This window comes from Aspergillus heteromorphus, assembly GCF_003184545.1.
Source record: "Aspergillus heteromorphus CBS 117.55 chromosome Unknown BO70scaffold_2, whole genome shotgun sequence".
Classification (NCBI taxonomy): Eukaryota; Fungi; Ascomycota; class Eurotiomycetes; order Eurotiales; family Aspergillaceae; genus Aspergillus; species Aspergillus heteromorphus.
In genome coordinates this window covers 832,508-848,682 of record NW_020290407.1, presented here as the reverse complement: position 1 = coordinate 848,682, position 16,175 = coordinate 832,508, and the positions used below count along the sequence as shown (strand labels likewise).

The 16,175-nt window shown below is 52.9% G+C and overlaps 6 protein-coding genes across 6 annotated transcripts; 4 read left to right on the top strand and 2 right to left on the bottom strand.

Moving 5' to 3' along the window:
- Positions 1–1,102: 1,102 nt before the first annotated feature.
- BO70DRAFT_384502 (uncharacterized protein) lies at positions 1,103–2,733 on the top strand (the record flags this gene model as incomplete). The annotated part of the gene is made up of 9 exons (XM_025545666.1): positions 1,103–1,173; positions 1,220–1,282; positions 1,363–1,545; positions 1,597–1,704; positions 1,758–2,010; positions 2,063–2,260; positions 2,313–2,340; positions 2,399–2,514; positions 2,570–2,733. The coding sequence occupies 9 exons, from the start codon at positions 1,103–1,105 to the stop codon at positions 2,654–2,656; spliced, it is 1,107 nt and encodes a 368-aa protein (XP_025403344.1). The 3' UTR covers positions 2,657–2,733.
- A 747-nt stretch (positions 2,734–3,480) lies between these two features.
- On the top strand, positions 3,481–4,771 carry BO70DRAFT_384501 (proline racemase family protein; the record flags this gene model as incomplete). Its single annotated transcript, XM_025545665.1, has 1 exon — positions 3,481–4,771. Exon 1 carries the CDS (start codon positions 3,695–3,697, stop codon positions 4,769–4,771), a length of 1,077 nt encoding a protein of 358 aa, XP_025403343.1. The 5' UTR covers positions 3,481–3,694.
- Positions 4,772–4,963: 192 nt separating this feature from the next.
- BO70DRAFT_358370 (glycosyltransferase family 32 protein) lies at positions 4,964–6,829 on the bottom strand. The gene is made up of 2 exons (XM_025542271.1): positions 5,485–6,829; positions 4,964–5,433 (listed from the first exon to the last, which is right to left on the bottom strand). The coding sequence occupies exons 1-2, from the start codon at positions 6,533–6,535 to the stop codon at positions 5,405–5,407; spliced, it is 1,080 nt and encodes a 359-aa protein (XP_025403342.1). The 5' UTR covers positions 6,536–6,829; the 3' UTR covers positions 4,964–5,404.
- Positions 6,830–9,613: 2,784 nt separating this feature from the next.
- BO70DRAFT_358367 (glycoside hydrolase family 43 protein) lies at positions 9,614–10,671 on the top strand. The gene is made up of 2 exons (XM_025542270.1): positions 9,614–9,678; positions 9,731–10,671. The coding sequence occupies exons 1-2, from the start codon at positions 9,640–9,642 to the stop codon at positions 10,406–10,408; spliced, it is 717 nt and encodes a 238-aa protein (XP_025403341.1). The 5' UTR covers positions 9,614–9,639; the 3' UTR covers positions 10,409–10,671.
- Positions 10,672–12,423: 1,752 nt separating this feature from the next.
- On the top strand, positions 12,424–13,109 carry BO70DRAFT_410495 (class I SAM-dependent DNA methyltransferase; the record flags this gene model as incomplete). The annotated part of the gene is made up of 1 exon (XM_025547253.1): positions 12,424–13,109. Exon 1 carries the CDS (start codon positions 12,465–12,467, stop codon positions 13,107–13,109), a length of 645 nt encoding a protein of 214 aa, XP_025403340.1. The 5' UTR covers positions 12,424–12,464.
- A 518-nt stretch (positions 13,110–13,627) lies between these two features.
- On the bottom strand, positions 13,628–16,091 carry BO70DRAFT_410487 (aconitase-domain-containing protein; the record flags this gene model as incomplete). The annotated part of the gene is made up of 7 exons (XM_025547252.1): positions 13,628–13,723; positions 13,803–14,597; positions 14,647–15,012; positions 15,075–15,521; positions 15,574–15,621; positions 15,671–15,866; positions 15,967–16,091. 7 exons carry the CDS (start codon positions 16,089–16,091, stop codon positions 13,628–13,630), a joined length of 2,073 nt encoding a protein of 690 aa, XP_025403339.1.
- Between the last annotated feature and the right edge of the window lie 84 nt (positions 16,092–16,175).

Here is a 16,175-nt window from a genome sequence, read left to right as displayed (position 1 = left end):
AATCCTCGGCTCTGCAAGCCGTAGTCCGTACCAATGAGTCTTTATCCTGCACTTGTATGGTACTGGCTTTTACCATACATAGTGGCTGAAACAAAGATCTTCATTCTAGCGGTAGTCTCTGCCACGTTTGACCCTCACGCGATATCTCTTGCGGCTAAACTAACCAAACTTCTATGTTTCTGCGAACGCTGATAGCCGTTTATTTATACTTTATACAACCTGAGTTGGCCCCTGGCCTATAGCCCGATCCCCATGATCATTGGCTGTGACAGAGATAGGGAAACCGATCTGAGTCGCACGGATTGCATTGAACCGCTCCACTGAGCCATCATATCTCCCTTCCCCAGACAAGCGAAACTTATCCCCGCACCCTAGATCCTCCCGTTGTCTATATTGAGCCAATGAAGGGGTTCCTCGCCCCTATCTATCCATGATAATCCGAGCCGAGTAGAGGCGTCAGAAACTCATGCCAGCCTTCCGTCTTCACCGTCGGGAGGCCAGATGCAAAGATAGCAATACAGGAGCGGCTCACAGATAGCAGAGGTTGTTCTGTTATGTCTGTCCGCGCACTTGCATTATCATCGTACCTTGGGGCGTTGGGATGTCGGTTGTATACTGGCCTAGCTGCTAACCTGGCCTATCCAACTGAGTTCAAATAGAGAGGGCTTCCTGGAATGATAGACAGCAATCAGCATCCACTTGACAAATTCGGACCAGCTGGTATTCTCAGACTTGATTATTGATACTGCCCTCCACTATAGGGCTTTATTTTATTCCATCCTTTAGCCCAACATGAATGTTAGTACGGCTTCTGAAGACCATGACATACATGGACTCGGTGACTACAACTACAACGCAGAGCTGGAAAAGAAGCAAAACCCAGACGATTGATCCCCCGGGGCAGACGATCCATTCGGCAATGAAGAGGTCGGGGAGGTAAAATATCGGGTAATGGGCTGATGGTAGGTTCTGTCCCGGTCGTCTCAATTTCTGTGGCTGTGTGCTGACCTTTCTGATTATGTCACAGGCAAACTGGAATACGTGAGATTTGGCCTTCCTTGCACCGACTATAATATCAACTCATCAAATATAATCATTAGGTATGGTCGCAGAGAACGTCTCGATAGGAATCCTGTCCCTGCCGTCGGCTGTTGCCACCTTGGGGCTGGTCCCGTAAGTGGCTCACCAAGCTGACAGAACAAAGACTGAATCTCTATAGGTCTATAATCTTGCTCCTTGGGATATCTGGTATCTCCTGGTACACCGCCTATGTCATCTGCCAGTTCAAGCTGCGCTATCCCCATATACACAGCATGGGCGATGCCGGGGAGGTTCGGACGCGAGCTGCCAAGGACCGGCCAGCTGTTGTTCTTGGTGTTCGTTATGGCCAGCCATATCTTGCTTGACCTCTACGGTTCTGATGAATGTGCTCACCGACCATGGTACTTGTACAATTGTCTTTGGTGTCATTTCACTAGTTGTCAGCTGTGTTGGAGCACTGCCTCGCACCATGGGCAAGGTTTACTATCTGTCAATTGCATGTCAGTAGAATGACTCCCATATTGAGATTCTTGAAGCTGACAAATTTCCCTCCAGAATTCTTAGCATTGTGGCAGCGACAGTGGCGACCATGATTGCCGTTGGTGTTGAGTTAAAGGGCTCAATCCCTATTGCCGCTACCACTCATCTCAGTTTCAACGAGGAGTTCCTTTCCGTGAGCAACATTTTCTTCGCCTATGATAAGTCACCATCCTCAGCCTACCCTTGCTCTTACTTACCACATTCTATCCCACAGTCGGCCACGCCTCATTCTTCGGATTCATCTCCGAGATGGACAAGCCTCGAGAATTCCCCAACGCTTTATCGGTCCTCCAAATCATCGATACGTCCCTGTACCTAGCCAACGCGGTGGTTATCTACCGTTACGTCGGCGAAGACGTTCAGTCTCCGGCCTTAGGCTCTGCAGGGCCCCTAATGAAGAAAGTGGCATACGGGCTCGCTATCCTAACTGTACGCTTGCATCCGCTTTTCCGACAAGGAGCTCGCTGACCCGAACCTACAGGTCCTCATCGCCGGCATAGTCAACGGCCACATCGCATCTAAATACGTCTACGTGCGTATCTTCCGTGGATCGCACCACATGCAGGAAAGCAGCTTGCTCTCCGTCGGCTCGTGGGTCGCCATCGGGATCATCCTGTGGATCCTCGCATGGGTCATTGCCGAGTCAATCCCGGTCTTCAATGACCTCTTGAGTCTAATCGTATACCACCCTACATTCCCGTCAGAATTCCACTACTAATAATACTCCACAGACCGCACTCTTCGGTTGCTGGGTTACCTGTACGTGCAAGGACCAATCTTCAACAACTGACCATGGTACATAGCTAACCCAGAACAGATGGCTTCCCCGCACTATTTTGGTTTCTCCTAAACAAGGGCTCTTGTTTCTCATCAGCCAAGAAAATCTTCCTCACTGTCTCTAATCTGTTTATTTTGATCATGGCTATTACTATTGTATGTATCTGTCTCATTGTTGATTGCTATTACTGATTACTGACTGGCACTGCAGTGTGGCCTGGGGCTGTATGTCTCTGGTGATGCTGTTAGCAAAACTTCTAGTGATGCGGATTGGACGTGTGCGAATAACGCTTCGTGAGCCTTGCAGATGAGGTTACTTGATGGAAGCTATTTCTGTCCACTTGAGTGTAAATTTGTGCTTGTGTGTGTTTTATGTGGGGTATCTAGCTAGAAATTCCTATTCACAGGATTGGAAAATCCTTTCATCAGATATGTTTTCCAATGAATTCTGACTGTAGCGAGCTCCAAATGAACAGATTGCCTAACAGAGATTCTAAGTCATGAATATGTTACAGTTAATTGAAAGTATTTGTATAATTTCCCCATCACCTAAAATGAAGAAAGAAATAGCAAAAAAAAAAAAAAAGACTCTAAACCCGCCAAAGCATCAACTCCTTCCCCCCCCGTCACAACCAAACAAAAACAGCTCACTATCCGATGTTTCCAACCCAAACCAGGACCCATACCCTCCCAGATAACTCTAATCTGACACATCCTTGGCCGACACCTTATTTCCAAGTTTATTTCCAAACCGCCTTGACAGTTGACAGGTGACACTTGACAGAGTGAAAGCGGATTGATTCCTGATCACCAAGCCAACCGGCATTTCTTCACTGGGTGGGGTGGGTTGCGCGATTTTACCACCTTCCTTGTTGATCTGAGATTAATCCCGCATTCCTTGGAAGGGTGTTGTTCGCGCATCTAGTATGTGCGGATTGCGGAGAGGAGGGATACTTGAGGGTTGGACCGCTGGTTGCTCATTCTTGGGGAGTGAGAGTCATTCCGCGGGTAGGTTAAATATGGGAATGCGAATGCGATCCGCGGAGGAGGGAGACATAGCATAATATAATATAACATAACATACTTGACTCTATGCATATCTACCTACCTACAAACCTGCTTGCTTGCTTGCTTGCTTGCTACGTCGAAGCTTATATACTAACCTCATTTCCCTGACCAAGTGGCAGGCCTCCCTATGATGAAAGGTCTTTATCACTACATAGTATAATATTACTCAACACCACCGATTTCCCCTGATCTACCCTGCCAATCAATATACCAACCAACCAACCAACCAACCAACCAATCGACCCCAAGAAATCGCACGAAGGACAGCATGCCCCCTCCCTTCCCCACAATAACCCTAACAGACTGCCACTGCGCCGGCGAAGTCGGTAACGTGGTAACCTCAGGCATCGCCAACCCACCCAACACACCAACAATGTACTCGAAACTGATCCACTTCCGCACCCACAGCGACGACATCCGACTGCTCCTGCTGAACGAGCCACGGGGCCGCTCGCCCATCAACACCAACATCCTGTTCCCGCCGTGCACGCCGACAGCCAGCTACGGGTTCCTGATCCTCGAAAGCGACGAGTACCCGCCCATGTCGGGCAACAACACGATCTGCGTGGCGACGGTGCTGCTGGAGAACCAGCTGGTGGCGATGCAGGAGCCCGTGACGCGGTTCGATCTGGACACGCCGGCGGGACTGGTGCAGATCACGGCGGACTGCCAGGACGGGAAGTGCAAGGCGGTGGCGTTTGATAATGTGCCGTCGTTTGTCTTCGCGCTGGATTACGTGGTGCAGGTGCCGGGGGTCGGGGAGGTGAGGGTGGATTTGGCGTATGGGGGGATGATATATGCGATTGTGGATGTCAGGGGGTTGGTGGGGGCTGAGGGGAGGAAGATTGGGGTGGGGAGGGAGGATGCGGGCCGGTTGGTCGTGCTGGGGGAGAAGATTAAGAGGGCGCTGTGGGAGGTGTATAATCCTGTTCATCCGGAGAATGAGGATATTCGCGGGGTAAGTAATGTGGAGTTTGTGGATGGGGTGGGCTTGGTGCGTGAGGAAGAGGGCGGGAGGAGGGTCGGGGTTAATACGGTGGTGGTTTCGCCGGGGAGGCTGGATCGGTCGCCCTGTGGTACGGGGAGTTCGGCGCGTATGGCCGTGTTGCATAAGAGGGGGTTGTTGGGCGTCGGGGAGGTGTTTGACCATCGGGGGGTGCTGGGGACGGAGTTCGAGTGCTGGATTCGCGGGACCACGACCGTGGGGGAGTATGAGGCCGTTTTGCCAACTGTTAAGGGGAGTGCCTGGATTATGGGGTATAGACAGGTGGTCTTGGACCCGGAGGATCCGTTTCCCTCGGGGTTTAGGGTTGGCGATCAGTGGGGGGTGGAGGGGTATTTGTGATTGTCGGGGAGAAGAACTCGTTCGCTAAGGTAGTGTTAGTGGTGTGCTTGTGAGCGGGGATTGGACTTACTCGATATCGGGCTGTGTGAAATAGAATGCTAGACTACTACAGGGTTGATGTATGAAAAGTTGAAGAAAAACAAAACCTGGACAGTGGTCTCGCAGGCCAGACTGGTTTTCATTCCCAACCGGCGGGTATTAAATTCTAGTCACTTTTCCTCCAATAGTAAAGTAAAATAAGATACCTATATGAACACAGAGAAGAAACGGAACATCCCGTAGGATAAGGTAGTTGTCGTACAAGGTAGGGCTGGAGTTGAATAAATCTTCGGCATAGCAACTGGCCAGAATTGATAGCTAGAGCAATCGATTGTATCCAGCCAGGAAAAGACCAGGTGGAGGTGTATGGTCAGCTGGCTGGGATCGGACAGAAACCCGCTGTGCATGTGGCGGTGCGGTGCATAGGTGTGGCCTTGGCTGTGGCGCAGTAATTCAAGCCACAGGACGATACAGATGCCAGGGCTCGTTTCAACTAGGAACACTTGAGATGGCAGCGTCATTCTGCCCGCCACTACTCCATTCGTGGATTTGGGTATTGAATTAAGAAAGTCATGAGTGGTTTATTGTCGGAATTTAAAGACTTGGGTCATTCTTCCAGGTGCCTGATCCAAGGTCAGCAATATTCAATAGTTCATGTTCAGAAAGTATCTTACCTCCAAAGTGGTGCTTGACAAACGCCATAGGGTCACCCACATCCTTGGAGCCCATCTGGTGCACCCCGGGACTGAAGCTGGTGATAGGGAGAACCACCACATCGCCAACCTTCTTGTACCCCTCTTGCCGGGTAAAGTCTTCGTAAGTGACGTTCAGCTCGGAGTCTGGCTCGATGTTGAAGTATTCCGGATCGTTGAAGTACCGAAAGACAGCATCGGTCCAGGCACCCGGGCCAGTGTACTCCATCACCGTCTTATCCATCTTGTGAGTCTCGAGGATCCCCAACTTCTTCATCCGCAGAGTCTCCTGCGTGATGTATGCAACGATGTCGCGCATAATAGGATGTCCCGGTTTGGCTTGGATGGTCCACTGGCAGAACTGAATTCTGCGCGCATACCAGTCGTGCCAGTCCGGACGGTCAGGGTCGGCTTCGATCCCGATGACCGCTCCCACGGTCGCAAGATCAAGCTCCGATGGCAGCCAGTCGGACGCGGGCTTCAACGCCGTCGTGTCGATGTCGCTGTAGATACCGCCCCGCGCAAGAAGGATCAGGTATCGGAAGAAGTCCGCCTTCAGAACTGGCAAAGGCATGGAGGCGTACGCCTCGTACACGTCGGGAACCGCCCCATACAGGTACTTGATCAGGTGGCCTTGTGTATCATCTGGAATGACCTCGTGGACGAAACCAGGATGCAGCTCGCTCCAGCTGGATTCCGAATCCCGGAGATGTTCACTGAAGAATATCGAAGCCGGTGTGTATTTCCATGTCTGCCAAATGTATGCGGGGAACTTGGCGTCGAGATCGTAGGGGAAGTGGTAGCGCAGGCGATCGCGTAAGGGAGCGCTCGCCGGAGGTGTCAGGGGTAGTTGCTGAACCGTGTCCTTCTTTTCATTATATTGCTCGTAGCTTTCCTGAGCCCCGTCGTGAGCCTGTCCTGCGGGGGTGGAACTGGGCGACGCAATGGAGGATGTGGGATGTGAGGATCTGAGGTAGAGGACGAATGTGATCAACAGCGCAGCCGCCAAGAGCGATTTGCGGAAGGTAAGCATGGCGGAGAAAATCGAGTGATTCTGGGGGTGCTGAGTCGGGGCAGTAACACAGAGCCTTAAGCTATTTGATCGCTGCGGTCTCTCCGTAAGCTCCGCCGACGATCAGGAAATGCAGTCCAGCTCCAGAAGGTTGTGCCCAAGATTGAGATATAACTTTTGTCCAAGGCTGTTTCACCGAAAGAGCTGTCGGAAGGCGCACATATCTGGTTCTTTGTTTTTCGGGCGGGGAGGTGGCTGTGTGGGGGGTTCGCAAGAAGCTCAAGCGTCAAGGCCTCGGGGATTGCGCGGTCGCTGCGGTCGGGGGGGGGGCGCTGGGGTCGACAACCGGTTGACAATTGACAAGCACGAGTACTTGCGATGCAGTCTCGGAGTGGGTGAGGAGTCTCAAAAGGAAGTGCAGGCCGAAAGGCAGCAGAGGGAGAAGGGGGGGAGAGAAAAGGCCAGATGGAGATGATGGGAGAGGAGAAGATTGCGGTGGTGGAGCCGTGACGACGGCGAGTTGTTGGTGGCGTGCAAAAGGCGGGCTCCGGTTGATAAGCTCCGCCGTCCCAGCCTTACTCGCCTTGGCTGTCGTTTCTTTCTTCCGGGAGAGATTTCCCTCCGTACGCGATCATGCAAATATGACAGTGACACAACACAGTCAGTCAGTCAGTCCGTCTGTCAACTTCTCCAGGGGCTCAGCCTGTATTATAAGTTCCGAATCCCCCGTCTACGCGTTGCTAAAAATTGCAGCGTCTCCAATGCTGCCCATGGTTCTGGTGGAGTCGAAAAAGGTTCCTGCGACGTTGACACCCTCCCTCGTTGCTCGCTTCCTCCCGCAATGGGCCATGATCGTCTGGCCCGAGATGGATTACCGAGTCGTGCGATGCAGTTCTTCCTGGCCGGAGGGCTTGTCTCAGGCCCCAGGAGCGCTGGAGACAGTTGTCACGGTTGATCGGGAGTGTCTCAGCTTCCGACCCATAGATTGAGGTGGTATCACATCCCCACAGTCCGCCGCCCTGTCGCCGTTTTCAACCAGCTCGCCGTCATCCCAACGACTTCCCCAGCCAGGGACGTTGCACGATGCACTGTCTGGTCTAGACTCAAAGTCTCCAGACTGATAATAAGGTTACTTCTGCCTGACGGCCCTTTTTTTACCCCGTCGCACTTCTTACCCTGCCCCACAATGCCCGGGCCCTCCATGCTGGCCCCGAATTCATCATGGGAACCCGCTGGAGGGTATGGTGTACGTAGCCTCGGGAGTGGAAACTGCGTCAGCCCGGTGAAGCCGCGTCATACGCTGAGCCGGCCGACTTGGCTTCGATGCTTGGTGGAATCTTTGAAGATGCGACCAGAGGAAGAATCAAACCAGGCATCGTCCGCCCAATAATCCGGCTAGATAGCTGCTGGGAGCCTGTGACAGCAGCAGCAGCAGCGTGATAGTGACACATCCAGCCCTCCCTACTCTAGTCTAGTCCCGACGATGTTCGACCTGCACGACTGGTTCGCGTGCATGACTCGCGCCCGGGCTAAGCAGCGACCGCCCAGCCGGTTCATGTCGCAATCCGAGCACCCTCAGCCATGAACTTTTGGAGGGCTACGGAACGTTGAATTTATAAATAGCTGAGATGTTAGCGATTTCAGCCTCGACGTATTGTGATTTTGAACCATCTGCTCCTTGGATACAGGGATGTTTTATTTATCTGGGACCACCGCAACGCATCCCCAGGGACGTCCTCGATAGCTATCTGGTACCTGAATAGGATCAGCTCACGGATGAAGAATTTCGCTCGTTCGATACAATACGCCTGTGACGTGTCACACGTGGAGATATCACAATCTCTGTGTGGTCTGGTGTCATTTGCAGACCCGCAAATAGCCATCTATAGCTAGACTGTTACATGTGCCAAACGGCTGTTACAGGAACTCCCCCAGTTGCCCTGAGGCGGGAATCGGGGTTTCTCGTCGGAAATATTATTAACCCAACCCTGGATCGGTTCCTGGATTTCCCCAGTCCAAATGCTACTGTGTCTGTACCTGAACTTTGTCTTCAGTAGGACGAAATGGAACCCCAATCCTGTTTTATGTTTCAGCGCCGGGAATCAAGTTGCAAGGGGGTCCTAGTGTGTTGACTGGAGGCTCACTGGCGATACGACAGGCGTGATACGACAGGCATCGCGAGAAGTTGCTGCCCAGCACTGCAAATTGAAGGCCCCTGATTTGTCCTCAGCTCTCGACCGGTGGCGGCTGATCTAAGCGATGTCGGACTGGCAATGGGCCGCGATAACGTGCGATAACTGGCCGCCAGGGCAGCAGACACGGTGCGCGGTGGCCGATCGCCCCGACCATTGGCCTCTTAGGAATGGTCTGGTCTTCTTCCGCCCGTTTTACCATGGCTTGCGTGCTTCCATCCAAAGTTTCATCACCGGGGGCGTGCCCGTCACTTTGCAATGTGCTCCTCCGATCGACCGTCCAGGGTCGCGATTCCAATTGTCTCAATGATTTCGATTGCTTCCCTTGGCGAGGATCATTCATGCTCGACACGCCAATCGTCAGTCGCATAGATGATACCCTGCTAAGAGACATTCTTTGGCTCGCCGTGGCGGATGTCACATCGCCGACCATAGGTGCAGGTGGATACCATGAAAGACATACGCTCAATCCTGAGCCTCAACCAGTCTGCACCATGGGCCCGTTCAACGCAACCTGCGCCGGGTGCAGACGAGGTTATATCACCTTCGAAGTTGCCCGAATCAGAAGAAACAGGAGGCGCAAAAGCTCCCATGATATGGACCTGGAAGAAGATTGCATGGCTGGCTATCTTGATATTTCTAGGAGTAGCTATTATTATCATCGTGATTACGGTTCCGGTGGTCCTGCTGGACGACCACCGTACACCTGATGACCCGAGCTACCATATTAGTGCGAACAGTCCCATTCGCGCCCTGGACAATTTCCCCGATCCTGGCCTGATACATGTGAACGGCACCTGGTACTCGTATGCGACAAACGCCGCCATAGACGACCCAGGCATCCCTCATGTCCCCGTTGCTATTTCGAAGAACTTCACCGCCTGGACCTTACAGGAAGGATACGACGTATTGCCTGACTTGGGTAGTTGGGAGATGAATGTAAATCACTATGCCCCAGACGTGATCCAACGCGTGAGTTCCACCCAGCATACACCGAAGTACCCTTCTAACAACCCATATACAGGAAGACGGCAGATTCGTCCTTTACTACGCAGGGGAGCTCAAAAGCTGGATTCGCCATCACTGCATAGGCGCAGCTGTCTCGAATGGAACCAGTCCACTGGGACCTTACATCCCTCGCAACGAAAGTCTCGCCTGTCCTCGTGATCAAGGCGGCGCCATCGACCCGTCCCCGTTCCGAGATATTGACGGGAAGTTCTACGTCGTCTACAAGGTTGACGGCAACAGCATCGGCCACGGCGGCAACTGCAACAACGGCAAGAAGCCCATCGTCCCAACACCAATCATGCTGCAGGAACTCGAAAACGACGGGGTCACACCCACGGGCGATCCGGTTCAAATCCTGACCAACGAAAAGGTCGATGGGCCGTTGGTCGAAGCCCCAAATATTATTCGCTCTGACGAGGGCGTGTATTATCTCTTCTTTTCGTCACATTGCTTCACATCATCAAAGTATAACGTGAAGTATGCTTATTCGACCTCGCTGCGTGGCCCGTATACTCGAGCCGAGCGGGCGTTGTTCCAATCCGGTGACTTCGGGCTCAAGTCTCCTGGGGGTGCGACTGTTTCTCCAAATGGTACGCAGATGGTCTTTCATGCTAACTGCGGCAAGTATCGATGCATGTATGCGGCGGCCATTAACATAAGCGTCAATTCTACTATTACGCCGGCTGCTCTATGAAGTTGAGTTTGGAGAGAAGTCTCGATTGTTTGGGATGGTATGAACTTCGGCTCCAGACCCAAGGATTGTTTCTTCGAAGTAGCATACAGTGTGAATTCCACAGTGAACGGATTGGACAAAATCGGCCAAACCCAGCGGGGAAAGCATTTGGAAAGAGTGTCAGGATCCTTGGCGGCAGTGCCTCGGCAGATACCAGAAGCAATGAAGTGGGGCAGTAAAGCGTGCGAATAGCCCCCCATCCGGAAGCATTCAACAACGCACAGATACAAAAACCATATGTCTAGGAAGTCAAGCGGCGAATAAATGCGGATTCTTGTATTGCATATTATTTAAGCTTCCACCCATGATGCCTACCATTGCAACTACTTATGCCTGCTACAGGACAGAACCAAGAGCCAACACACCCAACCCAATTACCATTCTGCAATGTCAAAGCCATTATACATCGTTTCCAATAGCCCCATTACAATCTTATCAAACATCCTACCTACGTACCCCCCAATACAACCTACAACCTCCACCACCCCCAGCCAAGGAAATTTATTCCATGCAGACCATCCTGGCAGTCCAGCTTACCCCTCCGCTCTACACCCCACCCCCAAAACTCCTCCTTCATCCCGTCAACCTACATAGTTGATTCGATTCAAGCCAATTGAAAACCACCATCCCATGGCCGCAGCCACTCGGGGCACTGTTCAAATCACCAGTAACATCACGATGAATCCTGCCCTCACTTTTCTGTCTACCCTACCCCTCTTTACCTCCCTTCATGTATACTCTCGTACAGACGGGCACGGGGCGGGAGCCAATTGCCGACAGGAATACGATGTTGTGCACAGCGGGACATGACACCCGGGATATTCGTTGCAGGAGTATCTCATGTAGCGGGGTAGCTTGTGCCATTCGGAAGTAAAATCCATATGGTGCGGGACGGGGTTGTTGTCTACCTGGGTTTGAGACCCTTGTAGCTGGATGGTATGGGGTCTCTGCTTGTGTAGTGCAGCGTATGTTGGACTGTTAGCTGCGAAGCTGTTCCGTCCGCGAGATGGATTAGCGAAAACCGAAAATCTCGACTCGACTTGATAGAGCCTGCGCTGAACCTGGTACAGGGTTCGAGACAGGGAAGAGGGATGGATCAACCCTGCCCATCATTCTAGAAACGAGAGTTCCACCAGTAAGTCAAACCTGCATATTCTGGTGAGATCGCAGTCGTCTAAGAGCCAATAAGCTAACTGAATCTATGCTTGGAAGAAGGAAACCCGACAAACCAGACTGACCATATGGGACTGTTATACCTTGAGCTGGGATTTGCTATACGGAACGCCCGAGGAACGGACTAACTTGCACTTTTGCAGTAACTGTCAAGGAATCCTAGATATGCAAAACAACAGATGGGTTGGATCTATTCCCCATCGCTCATTAGTCAGTGGCCACATTATTTCTGGAACAAGGATGGTTCGATTCCAACCCCTCCAGGCGGATCAGTGGGGAGTGTCGATTATGCATTCCTTGCTAGAAATGTCCACTAAGGATGGCATGAGGTGTACTGCACGTCCATAGAACATCGTGATGACTGCCACCACTGTGATGACCTGCAGCACTTAGGTAGAGTTCCACCTGCAGTGGGGAATAGGGAAATCAGATCAAGATTCATCAATTCAAATCGATTTCTCCATCAATATCTCGACACCGCGATAGCTTCACCTTCCGGCCGATTGCCGCTCATAATGACACGCCACCTATCGCACGCAATATGCAACCAGCAACAGGCCATTTAAGGCGAATCATGACGCCATCGAATGGAATACTTTGTAGTTTAAGCGCCGTTGCCTTGCGTTGCACCTTCCATCTGGCAGCGAAGGGAATCCATCCCCTTAAATGTGGCGGAAATGGAAGGAGCGATTAGGGCTTTGGGGGGGGAAGCGGTTGATGACTAGTCAAAGGATGGTCATTTAATGCTCGGGATCCCCGTTTTCTAAGCATTATTCACTGTACCCAAGCTTTTCCTCCCATTACAAATATACCCATGCAACCTTGAACCATTCACTCGGGAACCATGACTACCACTCAGGTGCTGACGGAAAACGCACTCCTTGCTCGGGCTCGCGCCTGCCTTAGCAAAGAGGACTGCAGGATCCTCTACGCGGAATGGGCCGCCACATACAACTCTGACCTCGCAGACGCATCTCAAGAATACGTCGCCCCGATGCTGCTCGCCCAAACAGCTTTGAAGTATGTTCGCACCCCAGAGGTGTCGATCCTGGATGCCGGGTGCGGAACCGGGCTGGTTGGAGTGGCTCTCGCACAGGGCGGCGTCAAAACTATCGACGGCTTGGACCTATCGCCCGACATGCTCAAGATGGCAGAAGGCGCAGGAGTGTATCGCAACCTTGATTCAGGGGATCTAACACAGCAGATCGAGAAAGCGGACGACACGTATGACATCGTGACCTGCGCCGGCACTTTCACGCATGGTCATGTTGGTCCTGATCCTGCATTGAGAGAGTTCGTGAGAATTACCAAGAAGAACGGCTTTGTTGCCGCCACTGTCATCGAGGATCTGTGGCTATCAGGTGGGTTTGAACGGGAGGTTAAACGTCTGGAGGCAGTCGGTCTGGTCAAGGTGGTCAGCGTGGAGCTGAAGGACTATAGAAGGGGCGTGGGCGACAAGGCTACAGTGATCGTCCTCGAGAAGCTGTGAGCCCCAGAATTTCTAACGCAACGGGGTTGGATGGACAGAGGACTGTGACTCCTTGCGACGGCTGTTGATCATGCCAATGCGCCTTTCGAAGAGCCAATGCGTCTGCTGAATATCCCAATGCGCCAAAGACTACACACTGGAAACTTAACCCTAGAAGCCTGGGAGTTTTTTTTTGTCAACAGTTTTCCCTGGGGTGAAACTGTTAGATGAGTGTCCCGAGCGTCGATTTTTTCATTGCTCCCGGATCCGGATTCTGCTGCCCGTATCAATAATTTGTACTGAGCTTTTGATACCTTTCCATTACTATACTGTCGGACTATTCTCCAAGTCCTTGATTTGGATACAACTAGACATTGGTACCCGACCATAGAAGGGAAATGGATGGGTTTTAAAATGTAGAACTCAACAAAGATGATCATGAAAAGTCCCACGGAACCCTCGGTTGGGTACATCCGAAGCCTGGCCAGCCCTAAATCACCCACCAAGCCAACGAATTAACCAACCAACCCATCCATCCATCACTTGCGAGTCATCAAATTCAAAGCACTCCCCGCCCGAAAATACTGAATCTGCTCCCAAGTAAACGAGTGATCCAACTCTGCCTCCCACTTCGCCTCCCCTCCCTCCCCAGCAACCACCATCCTCACCGGCCTCCCCGGCGTCAACCCCCCCCCAAACTCAAGAAATACTCACGCGATCCGACGCCCCAACACGATCATAATCAGCCTCAACCTGAAACGCCAACACCAACATACCCTGCTTCTTCACATTGGCCTCATGAATCCTCGCAAACGACTTCGCAATAACCCTCACACCCCCCAGATACCTCGGCTGCAGGGCAGCATGTTCCCGCGACGACCCCTCCCCGTAATTATGATCCGCAACGATCACCCACGGCCGGCTCTGCGCCTTATAGCACCGCGCGGTATCCGGCACGCTGCCGTCAGTGCCCGTGAACTGGTTCCGCACCGTGTTCACGCTGCCCGTTTCGGCGTTGACGGCCCCGATCAGCGTGTTGGTGGAGATGTTTTCCAGGTGGCCCCGGTAGCGGAACCAGGGGCCGGCCGGGGTAATGTGGTCCGTGGTGCATTTGCCTTTGGTTTTGATGAGGATGGGGCAGGTGTGGAAGTCGAGTCCGGACCAAGGGGGGGAGAGGACAAGACGTTGGAGCCGGGAGGATTGGGGGCTGGTTTTGACGGTGAGGGATGTGCGGGTTGAGGGGGGTGGAAGATAGGATGTGGTGGGGTTGGTGTAGCCGGTCTCTGGGAGGGGGAGGGAGGGGCCGGTGGGTGGGGTGAAGGTGAAGATGAAGGGATGACCGGTGGGTGTGGGTAGCGTGTCCGCGAGGGGGTTGAAGGAGAGATCTGTGAAGAAGACTTTCGCCATCACGACTTCGAGCGAGGCGAGGAAGACGTGCGTGTCTGGGTTGGAGATGATTCGGCCGGAGAAGTTGCAGTTGTAGGAGGTTATGATGGCGTTGGGGATTCCCTGGGTGGGTGTGAATGGGTTGATTTGAGATGGGGATGGGGATGCGTACCTTGGGCATGTCTGCCCGGTCCCAGGAGCCGCAGCAAGGTCCGCAGGCATTGGGGAGCATGATTGCTCCCAGTTCCTTGAAAATGGGTAGGATGCCGGCTTGTTCTAGGGCTTCTCGGGTCTGTAGACTAACCGGGGAGATCAAAAGAGGCATCTTCGGCCGTAAGCCCGCGTCCAGCCCCTGCTTAGCTAGATGGGCGGCTCCGCCCATGTCCTCGAAGGAAGAGTTGATACACGAGCCGATCAAACCGGCCGTCAACTCCGGCCATTCATTCTCCTTCCCTGCATCCCGGAACTTGGACACTGGAGTGGAGAGATCCGGCGTGAACGGTCCGTTGATGCGCGGCTCCAGCCGGGATAGATCGATCTAAATGACCGATCATATTCCGCGCCAGTATCAGCCCGCAGCTCCGAGGCAATCTTCTCCACAGCGCGGGCCATTTCCTTGCGATGAGTGGCCAGTAGATACTCGGTCATTTGGGGCGTATAAGGGAAGATGGAGGTCGTGGCGCCCGTCTCCGCCCCCATATTGCAAGCGGTTGCCATCCCCGTGGCAGACAGCGTCTGCACCCCGGGGCCCAAGTACTCGATTATTGGGTCCCTACCGTCCTTCGCGGAGATCAAACCGGCCACGGTACTAATGATATTCTTTGGCGCAGCCCAGCCGGATAGTTTGCCCGTGAGACGCACACCCAGGACTTTAGACGCCTTCAACTCCACAGGCAACCCAGCCATGACATCCACCGCATCGGCCCCCCCAACCCCCAACCCCAATAGCCACCATCCCCAGCCCCCCGCATTCGGGGTATGTGAATCCGTCCCAATCATCATCCCGCCCGGAATGGCATAGTTCTTCGGCACGATCTGGTGGATAATCTCCCGCCCCGGGCTTCCAAAACCCCATGTTATATTTCTGACACGTACTCACCATGAACTCGTACACCTCGCGATGGGCATCAAGCGCCCGGGGAAGATCCTCGATTTCTCCGTCCCGGCTGACGATCAGATAGATGATCGCAGTGTACCGTCGTGGGCACCGCGGATGCATCCATCCCGGCTGATATGTACTGGATCAGTGCCATCTGGGCCGTCGCATCATGGCATGCGATGTGCAGCGGCCGCAACTTTAGTTGTGTATGACCGCGTACGATGGGCTTGTCGAAGCTGTCGTCTAGATGGCTGTAGAGTATCTTCTCGGAGTATGTGAGGGGGCGCTGTAGACTGTGGTTGTTGGTTAGCTGTTTGTTGACTGGACTTGGTCTTCGCGATTATGATCATGATTATGAGAGATCGGATTAGGGCTGGCTGGTTGGTTGCTTACCGGTCCCGCAGTGCGGCAATCTTGCAGGCGAAGTTGCCTAGATCGATCGTTTGGGTCTCCTGGCGACTGATGGGCGCAGTTGCGTGCGAGGCAATGCCTTTGACTAGCTTGGCTGTTGTATTCATTCTTGTTATCTTGGGTATATTTGTTGTTGGACGAAGCGATGTTGTGGGACAGGCTGGCTTTTAGATGCTTGTCGCCGCTGTCGG